Source organism: Cetorhinus maximus, chromosome 25 (assembly GCF_964194155.1).
Source record: "Cetorhinus maximus chromosome 25, sCetMax3.hap1.1, whole genome shotgun sequence".
Lineage (NCBI taxonomy): Eukaryota > Metazoa > Chordata > Chondrichthyes > Lamniformes > Cetorhinidae > Cetorhinus > Cetorhinus maximus.
In genome coordinates, this window is record NC_135903.1 from 28,449,771 (window position 1) to 28,466,233 (window position 16,463).

The following is a 16,463-nucleotide window of genomic DNA, read 5'->3' on the forward strand; positions in this document are numbered from 1 at the left end:
TGAAAATCAGGGACTACATTTTATCTTTTGGGACTTGACTTTCTTTCCGGGGTAAATTGTTTGTTTAAATTTTGACCCATTATAGTTTATCCTTTCGATTAATGGATAAAATTGTAAAAGCTATAGATTTTTGAATAATCTTTATACCCTATGCCTTTCCCCCCCAAAACCCTATACAAGCCACAGTAATCACGAATCTGACATGTTTCCCCTCCCCCCCCATTTAATGGCACAGTCAGCGAAAATGGTTTGTTGGTACACGCCCTGCAAACAATGAGCGATTAAAGTGATTGGTGGGGAAGCCGTTCTGACGCGTAGGATTGACAGCGTCGCCTCCAATAGCTCAGAGGAGCACTCGGCTAGCAACAGCGGTGGAAGAATCTGAATGAAGGAGCCCCGACCAATCAGCGGCGGGGCGGGGAGGCGCGCACCAAGGAGCAAGCGGCGGCGGCCGCCCGCTGGGTTCGCGCGCGGGGGGGGGGGGGGGGGCGGGGTTTCGGGTAAGCGAGTCCGAGCCGCCGCACTCACTTCTAGCGGAGCGGGCGGGCGGGAGGAGGTGTGTGTGTGTGTGAAAGAACTACCACTCCCGGAGGGCCGTGCCAGCGGATGTATGCGCATGCGTCATAACGGGCGCGCGGGGGGGGGGGGGAGGAGGTGGGCGGGGCGGAGGGTGTTTATCCCCGCCCACTCCCTGCCGCCTATATAAAGGCGCGTCGCGCTAGGCAGAGCAGCAATTGGAGGTAGGTGTGTTAGGTGGATGGGGAGGGAAGAAGGGGGAGGGGGGGGTTTTTTTGGTGGTGTTGATGATGGAAGAAATAATAAAGCATGGAAAGAAACTTCTGAAACAAACCCAATGAAGGTGGGCGTGATTCAACCAGGGGGATTGACAAGTCGCCTCATGAAAGAGGGTCTCTTGTGTTGAGCGGGATGGGAGAGCGGTTGGTTACGGAGTGTCCGGGTGGCAGGTCTCCGAGGCGGGGGCATCCCTCAGCCGCCCCCGGTGCGACCGTCAACAACAACAATAATGACAATGACAATAATGGTGATGGGAGCGGGGGGCGGCTGTTGGGGACAGAGCGGCGCTGCCCCCCGGGGAGCTCCCCCCCGAGCCGCGGGGGTCACCCGGGGCCGGCCGAGTGCCTCGCACCCCCTCCCCCTCAGCCCCGGCAGCCCAAGAAGCGGCACCGCAGGCGGCCGTCCAAGAAGAAGCGGCGCTGGAAGCCCTACTTCAAGCTGTCCTGGGAGGAGAAGAAGAAGCTGGACGAGCGCGAGAGCGTCCGGGCGGCCAAGACCCGCGCCGAGATGTTCGCCAAGGGCTTCACGGTGGCGCCGTACAACACCACCCAGTTCCTGATGGAGGAGCACAACCAGGAGGAGCCCGACCTCAACACCGGCGGCGGCGGCGTCTGCCCCCGGCGCGCCGGCCGCCCGTGCGAGACCAGCGAGGAGGAGGAGCAGGAGGAGCCGCTGGACGAGGCGGAGCAGGACAGCGGCAGCGACGGCATGGGGGGCGGCGGCGGCGGCGGCGAGTTCCTGCAGAAGGACTTTTCCGAGACCTACGAGCGGTACCACGCCGAGAGCCTGCAGAACATGACCAAGCAGGAGCTGATCCGCGAGTACCTGGAGCTGGAGAAGTGCCTGTCCCGCCTGGAGGACGAGAAGAACCGCCTGAGGGGTCGGCTGGACGGCCTGAAAGCCGCAAGAGGCGGAGATGCCGCTGCGGCGGCGACGGCGGCGGAGAGACAGATGCAGGAGATCGAGAGCCAAGTGGAGAAGTTAAAAGCTGAAAACCAGAGACTCGAGAAAGAGAATGAACTGTACAAACAGGAGGGGAGATGTTTAGAGAACGGGAAATAAATGGACATTAATCACCTACAATGTAAATATTTTAATGTAAGTGTTTTATAAAAATGCATTGGAAGAACATCATCTCCCCCCTTTCCCATTTTGTGTACATTTTTCTGTTGAACTTTTTAATGTGCAACTTTGCCTTATTTCTCCTCCCTGAGGTCAAGGTATACCATGTTTTACTGACCAACTTTTTGAGGCGTTGTGTCCAGAGTCATGTACATCGTCAAAAGATGACATCTATCAAAGTAATAGTCTTAAGAATAAATATAACATTAGTGAAGTCATGAAGATGGTTATTGGTGTGATATTTGTGTTCCAAAGTAATTGTGTTTTTTTTAGCAGCGTAAAGGGATCTTTGGCAGACGTTCGGTGCCAAAAGTGTTTAAGGGTCAGTTTGTGAGATTGGCGTTTTCCAACGGGTATGGACATTCATTTGAACGTTCCCATTCTGACCCATTTGATCAGAGGGCTGCCCAGTGTCACTGGTGATAAACTACTTTTGCTGGTCTCCCAAGTATTTGCTGAAAATGTTTGTACAGAGTTTCAGTTTATTGAAAGTCCAAGGATTGTACATGGGGGGGGGGGGTGAAATGATCGGACTTGTTTGTGCAACCGCAGGATTACACAATTATTCGTACTGTCAAACCCAAAGTGTATGTGCCATTTATGAAGATTGCATAGGTGCTATAGTTACAGAATGTCAATGGGGAGCAAACATATGGGCAGACTCGCTTGGGAGTTGCTTACTTTCTGCTACAAGAATTAAAGGTGTAGCGGTAAAGTGTAAAGAACATGCAGGTCGCCACTGCAACCGACCACCGGACTGTGTCGGCAAGTGTGAAGGCCGATTAACTTTGTCCCTGTAACAACCAAAAAACAAGTGTGTGCGGACCCTCAGTCTTAAGCTGGAGCAGTGAACAAAAGGAAATGGGGAGTTGTGGGCAATCTTTTTTTATTATTATTAAGTGGGGGTGAGATCCACACATCTAAACTGATTTGACGCTGACTGTGAAGAAAACCTTGAGAGACTGAAGGTAGGGGGAAAAAACCGACCCCTTGCGATGCCTGTTTAATAACCCGCGCCATTTATTGCAGCCTGGATTCAGTTGGAATCTTATAGTGAAAAACAGCTGTTGTAAATCGGCAGTCATGACTTTTGAAAATATGACAGACACCTATTTTACAAAGGGTGGCGATATTTGAAAGTTTGAGCGTAAATTGCTGACCCCCAAGTTATATGTACATCTTTGACGATATGTAAGAGATACAGATTGCAAGAATTTTGCTTTTAAGCACAAAGTGAAACTCGTTTAATTCAACAGCATGGAAAATATTTTCCTATTGCACAAAGCAATGCCACAGATTTAATCTTTCAACAATTTAGCACGATGTGATTCAACAATCATTTACCATTTTGATCAATTTTAAATCTTGCTCAAATTGATATTCCACATACTTATCATAAGAGGGCGCATTTCCATTTGAGAAACAATTGATAACCACGTATAACTGGACCTTAAAACAGCATAAATGTTAAGAAAACATGACTGGTATTGTTTCTGGGGGGTGTATCTTGTTGCATTTTTGAAAAGTGAGAAGACCTTGTTTGGTTAAAGTTGAACGCGTTTCCACATTGCTTCATTTGTAAACAAACAGTTGACACTCAGCCATTCAAAGAAGAAGGTTATAGGTTTGATCCCCATTTTATGCCGACTTAGCTGATCTCAGCCCAGGCAGCAGTCCATAGAATGGTACAGCACAGAAGGCCATTCAGCCCATCAATTTTGTGCCAGCTCTTTTAAAGAGCAATCTAGTTAATCCCATGCCACTGTTCTTTCTTCCTATACTGCCAATATTTGTCCTAAGCATCACAAAATTGTGATGGCACAGGAGGCTATTTGACCCATCATGTCTGCACCAGCTCTCCAAATGAACAACTCACCTAGTGCAAACTTCCCCTCAGCCCCAGTAACCCTGCACATTCTTCCTTTTCAGATAGCGGTCTGCATCCAATTCCCCCATGAAGGCTGCTGCTCAATCTGTATCCACCACCACCCTATCAGGCAGTGTATTCTGAATCTTAACCACTTATTGTGTAGAAAAGTGTTTGCTCACGTGGCCTCTGGTTCTTCTGGCAATCATCCTTAAATCTGTGCCTTCTGCCATCGAAAATGATTTCTCCTCATTTACTCTAAACCTTTCATGATTTTAAACAGCCCTATGAAATGTCCTTTTCTGTTCTAAGGAGAACATTTCCAGCTTCTCCAGCCTATCCACATAACTAATGCCTCATCCCTGGAACCATCTATGAAGATAGTTGTTTCATTATGTGTGTGGATTGTTTTTATTGATCAGTTTAAAGGATGCATTTGTTGGGTTTATTTGGTGGGTGATGCCTCGTGTAGGCAGAGGCACATGGGGCATGCAGAGGACTGGAGCACCTGCGGCTGGTGGCGGCGGCAGGTGTGGCTGTTGGTGGAGCACGGAAACAGCAGGAGGTAAGGGAAGCCCAACATGAAAGTTACCCTGGCTGGAGAGAGTGTTTCTGCAAGAGATCGGATAAGGTTGATGGAAGGGTTGGGGATGGTAAGAGGTTGAGGATGACATGGGAAGGGTGGAATGGCATGAGGGGGAGGGGCTGGTATGGAAGAGGTTGCCTCGGAGGAGTGGATGAGATGATGGAATTAGCTAAGTATGATAAAATGGCAGGGGAAATTAATATGACAAAATTTATAATTAGAAAACAATTCTTTGTGCTAAATTTGAAGATTCATTAGAATTAAATGAAAAGGTTTTCGAGAAGCTGTCAAGTGAATTAAAAGAATACATTGGCGTTGATTCTATAGGCAAAGTTTATACCCTCCAAAGTTTCAACATAGTATAATTCCAATGGGCATGCTACACACAAACTTAGTCTCAAGGAAAGAGCAGTTATAATGTTGCTACAATTTAGGATTTATCATGGAACAAGATTAGGAGTAATGAAGTTGTTTTCTTCAATGTTAGATGCAGAAATTATAATAAGTAAATTTCAAAATAATAGTTTATTCCTCAAATAATATTGAGCCCATCAGAAGGGCCATCACCTTCCCTTTCAATTCAGGAGAAAAGTCTAATTGGAAAGAGTTTTGTATTCTTTGGCTATAAGCAAGTCACAAGACCAGACTCTTGAAAAATGTTATGTATATTCCTAGGCCTGTTCTTACACAGTTTTATATGGCTTTTTCCAGAGTGAGATGTTTTGAATCTGTTAGTTATTCTTTCACCAGACACTAAGTCCGGCATTTAAAGAAGTACTGTTGCAATTACGATACTAATTTGACTGCAAATGTTTCTGGGATTCTGCAAGTTCTAGTAGATTACTATTGTACCCTCTTGGAAGCATTAACAGCCTTTGACAAGTGGTGCCTAGAATTAGACACTATTCCAGCTGAAACAGAACTAATGCTTTCTATATGTTTAGCATAACTTCCTGGCTTTTGTACTCAATTTAGAAAGCCCAGGATCCCATATGCTTTGTAACAGTTTTGTTAACCTGTCCTGACACTTTCAAAAAATTATGGACTAACACCCCAGAGCTCTCAGTTGTCCAGTTCTACAGTTGTCCTTGACAGCCCTGTGAAGAAAGAGAAAAAGGAGAGAAAAATCGTGGTTTATTCTCTTAATCTCCATTCCACAACCCTGGGAAGAAGTGTGTGTGTATTAATGTTCAATGAGAAGGAATAAGGCCTTGCTGTGATGCTGTTGCCAGTTAAAGTATTTGTCAAGACTCTAGGCTGGTATGAAGAATGATCATTTAAGGTGAGGTTTGGAGAGCCACTTATAAGCCTATATTTCAGGATGACTAAGCTCCTTCATCTGAATGCAGAACTGGAACAAAATAATGTTGCCTCCATTAGTTATTAAAAATATAAAGCTATGATGATATTCCATCCACCACCCAAAATTATTTTGTTTTTATTTAAAAAGACAAAATTACTACACCTAAGTACCAACTAGTGAATATCCAAGGCTTTGAATCAATTAGCTGACAGTTTTTCCATCATTCATTGGAGAAACCTCTCACATCTACAAATTATCATACTGAAAAATTTGACAAAGCACAAGTGGATTCTCAAAATCAAGTGTACAATAGATGCTAATTAAAAGGATTTCTGCTACAATTTGAAATTGCAGACATGCAGAGCGTGCGAGTATGTTGCTGCATGAGGAAGTTTACATTTTCCAATATTAACGTTGGGAGATACAGCATTAACTTCTACCATTGTCCTTCAGGATTAAATTGGAACTCAATTTAATCCAGCCAAAGAAAGTTAAGTATTGTTGGCTTTTCCAGCTGTTAAAAATCACAAATTTAACGATCCTAACTTGTACCAATTCCCATCCTATTCTTGCTGACCTACATTGGCTCCACATACACCAACGCCTCAATTTTATAATTTTCATATTCATGTTCAGATCCCTCCCTACAACCCTCCCAAGCTCTGGGAATTCCTACCAAGTGACTTTATCTCTCTAGCTTTGTCCTCCTTTAAATTTATCCTTATAATTTCTCTCTTTGAGCAAGCATTGATTGCGTGTTCAAGTAGGAACAGGAGTAGGCCATTTAGTCCTTTTGAGTCTATTCCACTGTTGAATGAGACTAGGGCTGATCGGTGACTGAACTTCATGGGCAACATTTTCCTCCCGTTGGGGGGGGAATGTGTGGGCGCGGGTGGACGGGTTCCCGATCAGCGCCCCTGAATGGGGATGCGCCGCCATTTTATGTGGGCGAGCCAATTAAGGCCCGCCCAGTGTGACTCCCGCCAGGAAGCTCTATGCACTCTCTGTGCGGGCAGGGAGGGATTTCCTGAGCCGGGAGTGCGCTCTTTTGCGCATGCACGCGAAAGAGCGCGCAGGTCTCCCTGAGGCAAAGTGCTGCCTCAGGGAGATCAGCTCAGGTTTGAAACATTAAATACAGATGAGAAAAAATTTTCGCTGCCATGTCGCCTCATGTGACACTGTCACATGAGTTGGGACATGTCCATAACTATTATTTTAAGATATTCTGAAATTTTTAATTCCCTCATGAAACCTCATCCTGCCCGCCAGGGCTCCCGGCCTGCCCGCCAACCTTAAGGTTGGACGGGCAGGTCCATTAATGATTTCAATTACTTTTTTAATGGCCTTAATAGGTTGTCGACAAGTCAGCAGGTGCGCAGCCGAGTCGGCTGCACACCCGCCAACCTGAAAATGTAAATGACGTGGGGTAACGTCGGGATGCCTGCCCAATGTCACCCGGCGTCATTTTACGCGTCGGTGAGCGGAAAATGCAGCCCCATATGTCCATCTTTTTCCCTTATCCCTTAATACCTTTTAGTTAACAAAAATCTATCAATCTCAGTTTTAGAATTAATAATTGATCTAGCATCAATTGCCATTTGTGAAAGCGAGTTCCAAACTTCTACGACCCTTTGTGTATAATTTCACTCCTGAAACACCTAGCTCTAATTTTTAGACTCTGCCTCTTAGTCCCAGATTCCCGAACCAGCACAAATATTTTCTTTCTATCTTCCCCTATCTGTTCCCCTTAATATCCTGAAAATTTTCATGTAATCACCTCTTAAACAACATAAATTCCAGGGAATATGACCCTAGTTTGTGTAATCTCTCCGAGAAATTTAACACTTGGGGTCCAGGTATCATTCTGGTAAATCTACGCTGCACTGCTTCCAAGTCCAGTAAATGCAATTATGATGCCCAGGACTGCTCCAGGTGTGGTCTAACCAGAGCTCTGTATAACCAAGGAATGAGTTCTACCCCTTTGTATTCTAGTCCTCTAGATATAAAGGCCAGCATTCCATTAGCCTTTTTGATTATTTTCTGTACCTGTTCATGACATTTTAAATGTAAAAACCAAACTTTGGCGCCACCCAATTTTAGCTTCTTGATTTGTCTTCTTTTCCATGGTTAAGTTTTCATTTTCAGCACTCCCAATGCATTTTCCCGAGTGTGTCATTGTGCAAATTCCTAACAAGTGCTCTTCGGAGGTGGAGCTCCGGTAATGGTTCTGAAGGACAAGATTTACCCTCTCCTCTCACCAACATTCATGGCATCCCACACTCCAGGCCTTGGTTCTTCAATTGGATTTCTTATTAACAAAAAGGGACCGTTTTTGGTTGTCTGATCTTGGTCAATTAGTTTCTCACCATTTCAAAAGTTTTCTCTGGTTAAATGCATAACCTTACTTGGAACTTTTTTCCACACCATTCAAACTTAATATCAAGCTCAATAATATTACAGTCCCTATTCAGAAGTTGCTCTTTTGACCATCAGAATGTTAACTCATTCTGATTTGTTACTCATCACTAAATTTGTTTTGGCCTGTTGCCTTGTCCGGAAAACTGTTCCGCACACATTTGAGATGTTTATTGCCCTGACTGTTCATTTCTCCTAGTCAATTGAAAATCAAGATTGCTCATTAAAAGCATGTTATTCATTACTCTTACTTTATTTTTAACAGCTATTTTATTACTACTTCCTATAATCTTTTCCATTCCTGTTACCTTTGTCACTTTTTGTACTCTGACCTTTGTTCTTATCCCTTTTTCTTAAGGTTTCTGTTATTTCCACTCACCCTGCACTCACTTACTGTCCTTTCTGCTTTCCTATTTATCCTTCCCCTGGATCTTAATCCCAACTCAGTTCAGTTTCTTTTTGTTTTATTCATTCATGGGATGTGGGTGTCACCCAAGGTGGTGGTGAGCTGCTTTCTTGAACCACTGCAGTCCATGTCGGGGTGGGGAAGGCGATGGTGTATTGTCACTGGACTAGTAATCCAGAGACCCAGCATAACGCTCTGGGTACCCGGGTACAAATCTTGCCACGGCTGGTGGAATTTGAATTCAATAGAAATCGGGAATTAAATCTAAACTATTGAAATCATTGTCGATTGTCGTAAAGACCCATCTGGTTCATTAATACCCTATAGGGAAGGAAATCTGCTGTCCTTACCTGGTCTGGCCTACATGTGACACCAGACCCACAGCAATGTGGTTGACTGGTTAATGTGGTTAAATACCCTCTGAAATGGCCTAGCAAGCTACTCAGTTGTATCAAACCGCTACAAAGTCACAAAAAAGGATTGAAACTGGATGGACCACATGGCATCAACCTAGGCACCGGAAAAGACAACACTGTCACTGGGTCAAAATCCTGGAACTCCCTTCCTAACAACACTGGGGGGGTACCTACACCACACGGACTGCAGCAGTTCAAGAAAGCAGCTCACCACCACCTTCTCAAAGGCAACGAGGGATGGACAATAAATGCTGGCCCAGCCAGAGAAGCCCACATCCCGTGAATGAATTTTAAAAAGTAGGTTGTTATGGCACAGCTGTTGGTAGAGGCTAAGTTGTTTAAATCCCAAAGGGAAACTTGAATAGCTGTCATAACCTATATTTTCAATTGTATGTTTGAGATGCAGCTCTCAATTCAGGAATAAGACCACTGAGCCTCAAAAGATTTTTTATATAAAAACTAAAACATTTATTAATTTAACAACAAATTAAACACATACACATGTTTACAAATTACTACCATAATAGCTTTTAAACAAATCCTCCAGGTAAATCTTCATCAAGGCAACAATAACCCATAGATTTTAAACAGGCACCAGGCAAAGCACATTTGACTATACGAATTCAAAATGAGGTTCTTTGCAGACACAATTGCAGGCATACAGGCTGGTTAGATCTTAAATGCCTCTGACTTACACACACAAACTCCCTTCTGTTTATACCTAGCTTCCCCTTTGAATGTAAATTTTTCATTGTATTACTAGGTTTTTAATTTTACCTCTCCTAACAATAATCCCTTCATTCCACCAATTTTATTAGTAATATAAACACATTTCTTGGCGTCTTCCAGCTAGGTGCAAGACTTTACCCATTCTTTTGATTGGTTTATTCAACAAATGCGAATTTACACTTACCTTCTCCTCCTTATGTTTATCTAATTAACATCTCAAAACTACTATACATTAAAGCACCCAGACTAGCTGGCTTTAATCCAATTAAACCACACACAGACACACATATAGACACACACATTGACACAGACCCTTCTGCAATTCCAATTCAACAATAATTTCCAATAACATTATAGACATCAATATCTCTTCATGACAAGGTGCACCTACAGTGCTGTTAGGGAGGGAGTTCCAGGACTTTGACCCAGCAACAGTGAAGGAACGGTATTATATTTCCAAGTCAGGATGGTAAGTGGCTTGGTGGGGAGCTTGCAGGTTGTATTCCCATGTGTCTGCTGCCCTTGCCTTTCTGGATAGTAGTGGTCGTGGGTTTGGAAGGTGCTGTCTAAGGAGGCTTGGTGAGTTACTTCAATGCATCTTATAGAGGTAAAGGTGCAGCTAAATTCATTGGTAGGACTCTTTCCTGTCCCATTATGAGTGCCAGAGGGCCATCAGAAAGTTCATAAAAAGGGAAAAGTAGAATATGAGAGTAAACTAGCCAGGAATATAAAAACAGATTGTAGGAGCTTTTGTAAGTATTTAAAGAGGAAGAGAGGAGCTAAAGTAAACCTTGGCCCCTTAGAAGCAGAGACAGGAGAAGTTATCATGGGGGATGAGAAAATAGCAGAGGTATTGAAAAAATATTTTGTGCCTGTCTTCACAGCAGAGGACACAATTTTCATACCAGAAATAAACAGTAACCTAGGGGCTAAAATGAGTGAGGAAATTAAGGAAATAAACATCAGCAGAGAAAAAGTATTGGCAAAACTTGAGGGACTAAAATACGACAAATCCCTGGGACCTGATGGCCTACACCCTAGGGTTCTAAAAGAGACAGCTGCAGAGACAGTGGATGTGTTGTCTATGATTTTCCGAAATTCCCTTGATTTGGTAATGGTCCCATTAGATTAGAAGTTGGCAAATGTTACACCAATTGAACTACAGGCCAGTTAGCCTGATATCAGTTGTTGGGAAAATGCTGGAATCTATTATTAAGGAAGTCTTAACAATGCATTTAGAAAGGCATAGCATGATTAGAATAATTCTTATGGTAGAATAAGTCTTATGGTCTTACTAAGGGGAGATCCTGTTTGACAAATTTATTAGACTTTTTTTGAGGATGTATCTAGTAGGGTAGATAAAGGGGAACTGGTAGATGTAGTATATTTGGATTTCCTAAAGGCATTCAATAAGGAGCCACACAAAGAGTTAACAGGCAAGACAAGGGCTCATGGAATTGGGGGTAGTATTTTAGCATGGGTAGAGGATTGGTTAATGGATAGAAAGCAGAGAGTGGGCACAAACAGGGCTTTTTCAAGTTGACAGGCAGTGAATAGTGGAGTGTCACAAGGATCAGTGCTGGAGGCTCAGCTGTTTACGATCTATACTAATGACTTAGCTGAAGAGACAGAGAGCAATGTACCAATGTAGGCTGTGGGGAGGACACAGAGCCTGCATGCAGATATAGACAGGTTAAGTGAGTGGGCAACAAGATGGCAGATGGAGTGTAATGTAGGGAAGTGTGAAGTTATTCACTTTGGTCATAAGAATAGAAAAGCAGATTATTTTTTAAAAGGTGTGAAACTTGTATGTGTTGATGTTCAAAGAACCTGTACAAGGAACACAGAAATGTAGCTTGCAGGTGCAGCAAGCAATTAGAAAGGCAAATGGCTTGTTGGCCTTGATTGCAAAGGGACTGAAGTACAATAATAAGGAAGTCGTGTTACATTTGTACAGGGTTTTGGTGAGACCACATCTGCAGTACTGTGTGTAATTTTGGTCTCCATGTTTAAGAAAGGATATACTTGCATTGGAGGCGGTACAGCAAATGTTCACTAGATTGGTCCCTGGGATGAGGGGGTTGCCCTATGATGAGAGGCTAAGTAAATTGGGCTTAAGTTCTCTGGAGTTTAGAAGAATGAGAGGCGATCACACTGAAACCTACAAAACTCTGAGGGGTTTGTTAGGGTGGACATTGAGAGGTGGATTCCACTGGTTGAAGAATCTAAATCACAGGGACACAGTCTCAGGATAAGGGGCCAATCATTTAAGACAGAGAAGAGGAGAGATTACTTCACTCAAAGTGTTGTGAATCTTTGGAATTCCCTAGCCCAGATGGTTGTGGATGCTCCATCGTTGAATACATTTAAGGCTGGGATTGACAGATTTTTGGTCTCTCAGGGAATTAAGGGATATGAGGAGTGGGCAGGAAAATGGAATTGAAGCCCAAGTTCAGCCATGATCGTATTAAATGGTGGAGCAAGCTCAACGGTCTACTCCTCCTATTTCTTGTGTTCTTGCCAGTGCCTCATGAAATGGAATCCCCTTTTCCACACTACTCTTTCAGTCATATATTTACCAATTAGCACATGGTTAAGGTATTAATCCAAGAGATCATCAGGCTCAAGGTCCTGCTTTGTAATTTAGCTCCTAGCTCCAGTTATACCCTTACAGGACCTCCTCCCTATTCTTTCGTATGTCCGTGGTTCCAGATGGATTACAACAATAGGTTCCTCCTGCTCACTTTTTGGGTTTCTTTCCAACTGCTTGGAGATATTCCTTACGTTGGCCCTGGGTCGGCCACACATCCTCCTGGACTCTCAATCGCAATTACAGAAGATACCCCCTAACCTGTAAATATCAAATCTGCTAGAACTAAAACATTTCTATTCAGCCCCTCCCTTAGAAATGCCTCCTTCCCCATGGAATCTTGGTTAGCAATCTGGCCATCGATCGAACCCCCCCCCCGCCCCGCCACCCTGACCCCCCACCCTGCCCCTGCCCATCTCCTGGACAACATTGTACCTGGCAGACAGGATCACTTTTTGTGGTTTCTCCTTCTCTATCGCCACAAGTTGTTCCTAACCTGCTGACTGCCAATGACATCCGTCTCTTCCTGTACCTTTCTATATGGGGTGACTGCATTCTGGAATAAACTATCCAGATATCGTTCTCCTCTTTTAAGTGCCAGTATTCCTTCACTCACACTCCAGCCCAATAACTGACATTTCCTCCAGGTTCTGTCATTTGGGACAATCTCACGGTCCACAAATTCCCATATTCTGCAATCCCTGACACACTGCCTTTCCTGCCATTATCTATTCTGTATTTGTTGATTGTACAGCAGTTATCTATTTACCAGTTTTCAGTGCCAATTAATTCATCATTGATAATTTGTCAGATGGGTTTAATTTTGTTTCTTCTAGTTACTTCTATTGCTCGTTTAATTTAGTTTACTTTGCTATTGTCGACATCAATTTTCATGTATTTCATTTTTATTTACTTAAAGTTGCTAGTTAGATTTTTAACCTTGCCTCTTTATTATTACCTTTTTATAAAGGTAAAAGTTTAGGTGCCACTTAATCTACTATATAGTTAAGTATTAATATAACACTTAGCTTTGGCTTCTCTGTTAATTCACTTGGCACTTCCTTGCCCCTCTAAACCAAATTCCCATTCTCACCAAATTCCCATTTGAAAAATCCTTACCCTGGTCCCAGTTCACATTGATTCCAGCTTGCTTTGGTCCCAGCTCATTTTGTTCCCAGCTCACTCTGCTGGGCTCCCGCCAGTGTCACCCTTTCTGTGCTTTTCAGACACAAACGGGCTTCTGCAGTCAGCCCCCAGTAAGATATACGGCCAGGGACCTACTTACAGTTGACTGACAGTTAATTGTCAACTGACTTGCAATTATTTAAATTAAAAACTAATCTTAAATTTTAGTTTAATAAAAAAAAACAATCTCTTTCAATCACCCACCATTTATCACCGACTCACCCCTGAATTGCCATGTTCGCCAAATTCACATTTTAGAAGTGATTGCTCTGTTCTCAGTCCACACCATTACCAGCTTACTCAGCTGTGCCCTTGGTTCATGTAGACATTGTTTCTCTGGGGTTGTCATGGATCTTCTGCTGAAGTTGAGAACTATGATCCAGTCAATTGAAAGTTAATGGGGTTATCTCTCTCTCTCTCTGTCCTCATCCTTCTCTGTTCAGAATAGATGTACTGACAAAGGGTTACAATGCATAAACTGAACAACTGGCTCACTGAGAGGTTCATCAATTTTGCAGTGTGGGCATCTGAGTCCCAACAATGTAACAGTTTTCTAATGCAGGCCTCAAACTGATTGACATGTTCTCCTAACTGTTAATGTCTTGCACTCCTGATCAAAAAGTCACATTCAATTAATCTGAAACTACTTCCAGAAAACAGCCATTAATGTTAATTGACAGAGTTTCTTATAATTATTTACATTTCCCCAAGCTAACCACAATTCCCATTTATCCTCCAGCTCTATTATTAATTACCTGAACACCATAGTTTCCTTAAATTTTTACCTCTTCTTCAGGCATGAAGTCATCAGCAGTCAGAAGAACACGCTTTACAATTTTGTTGTCCACAGGGTCAATCTATTTGACATTAAACATAAAATGAACAGTATTCAGTAGAAACTGTGTATTTACAGGAGTTAGAATCATAACTAACCTTCCCAAAATGTCAAATCAACAAAGGCACATCTCCTGCACTATATCTAGGCATAAAATTGATCCTTGAATCATGGTCACTTGCTTCTTACATGGTTATGTGATGCTGTGCTAGCTTCAGACTGACTGCTGGGCTCAGCACAAACAGCCAAATATAAACATATAATTGGAAGCTCCTGGCCACATAGATATTTGTCAAAAGGGACTACAAAGAACCATTGGTCCTGCTGTCTCACAGATCTAGCCCATCCTGTCACCACAGACACAACTGTCAATCAAAACTACTAACCCAAGATATCAATCATCATAATTGGAATTGAATGGCATGCCTTAATTCATTGTTCTGTGTCAAATAAATTGAATGATCTGCTGGATTGATCCCTAGTATAAAAGAACATTAGTTTTTATCTTAAAGATTGGAGAATTTTTTTAAAATTCACTCATCAGATGTGGGCATTGCTGGCTGTGCCAGCAAAAATTGCCCATCCCTAATTGCCCTTGTTCAGAGGGCATTGAAGAGTCAACCACATTGCTGTGGGTCTGGAGTCACATGTAGGCCAGACCAGGTAAGGATGGCAGACTTCTTTCCCTAAAGGGCATTAGTGAACCAGATGGGTTTTTACAACAACCGGCAAGTCATAATCAGACTTTTAATTCCAGATTTTTATTGAATTTAAGTTTCGCTATCTGCCATGGTGGGATTCAAACCTAGGTCTCCAGATTACCTTGGGTCTATGGAATACCAGTCCAGTGACAATGCCACTATGCCATTACCTCCCCTAACAAAGAATACAAAGGAATGGAAGTAATATTCCCTTTAACTTCTGTTTCCTGTGCATGACTGGCTTGTTGCAATGTGTGGCCCCTTTAAAATGCTCTTGACGCACATGTATGCATCTTAAAGGGAATGTTGCATTTTGCACAGTATGTTTGTTCCCTGCATAGTACATTCCCAGTTGCCGCATGGGCGCATACCCACACAGCTTAGAAGGAACATTGTATGGAAGCTATGTTTTAGTTGTATAAAGCTCAGGTTAGACTGGATCTGGCGTACTGGATTCTATTCTTGGTACTGCAAGGGAAGGATACATTGGCATTGGAGGGGGTGCAGTACAGATTCACTAGAATGATACTTGGTCGAAAAGGATGAAATTATTAGTACAGGTTGCATAGGCTTGGATACCTTTTTAGTATAGAAGATTCAGGGGTGATCTCATTGAGGTAGTTAAGATGATCAAAGGGTTTGACCATGTAGGCAGAGAAAAACTATTTTCTTTTATGGGAGAGTCCAGAACAAGAGGTCATAACCTTAACAGCTAAACTGTTTGAGTGATGTCAGGAAGCACTTCTTCACACAAAGGGTAGTGGAACCTCAGACGCTATACCTCTGAAATTTGGGGTTGGAGGGCAGTTCAATTGAAAATTTCAAAACTGAAATAGGTAGATTTTTGTTAGGATAGGCTATCAAGGGATATGGATCAAAGGCAAGTAAATAGAGTTGAGGTACAGATCAGCCATGATCTAATCGAATGGCAGTGCAGGCTTAAGGGGCTGAATGTCTTATTCATGTTCCTATATATAATCAAACCATGCATACCAAGGATTTCCTGCATAATGCACATCTCTGCCTTACCTTGTGGTGTGAGTAGTAACCAAAATTTAGTTACATTCTTTACCATTTGCAGAAATAGCTAGCAATAATTAGACTTAAACATGAGACTGTGTGTGTGTGTATTTATTGTGTCTAACAATAAGAAATCCAGTAATTGGCCCAGTAAAGACAAAAATGTTTTATTTTTGTCACATCTTCCACTAATTGTTTAATGAAGAAAATGTAAATTTATTTTTAATCCACATTTTCAGCAAATCCGATTTATTCTTATTTTATTCAGATTTGTTCTTGAAAAAGAGGAGGAGAAAGGCAAAGGCATACGGAACTGAGGCAACAAGTACTCTTGCTGTAGCATGGATCTTAGATTTAAGGTATTGCATGATAAAGAGGTTTTACTGTATCTTAAAAGTGTCTGGTGTAGGCTCTCTGACTTTCGGGAAGAATCTGGAGTCCCCTAATCATGTAATTAATCAGTGGGATATGGTACACCTTTAATATATTCCCA

The 16,463-nt window shown here is 42.7% G+C and overlaps 1 protein-coding gene and 1 long non-coding RNA gene across 2 annotated transcripts in view; both read left to right on the forward strand.

Moving 5' to 3' along the window:
* Positions 1 to 765: 765 nt before the first annotated feature.
* Positions 766 to 2,139, forward strand: LOC144667992 (uncharacterized). The gene has a single exon (XM_078529687.1). It carries the CDS (start codon positions 928 to 930, stop codon positions 1,855 to 1,857), a length of 930 nt encoding a protein of 309 aa, XP_078385813.1. The 5' UTR covers positions 766 to 927; the 3' UTR covers positions 1,858 to 2,139.
* Positions 2,140 to 2,755: 616 nt separating this feature from the next.
* LOC144667745 (uncharacterized) overlaps positions 2,756 to 16,463 on the forward strand; it is a 49,829-nt gene continuing 36,121 nt past the window's right edge. The window contains exons 1-2 of the long non-coding RNA XR_013573369.1: positions 2,756 to 2,885; positions 16,239 to 16,329. This is a non-coding gene — a long non-coding RNA (uncharacterized LOC144667745). The remainder of the gene's footprint in view (positions 2,886 to 16,238; positions 16,330 to 16,463) is intronic.

What these genes read in the sequence shown, in the direction of transcription:
- LOC144667992 (XM_078529687.1), top strand. Translation starts at nt 928, where the DNA reads ATGGGAGAGCGGTTGGTTACGGAGTGTCCGGGTGGCAGGTCTCCGAGG.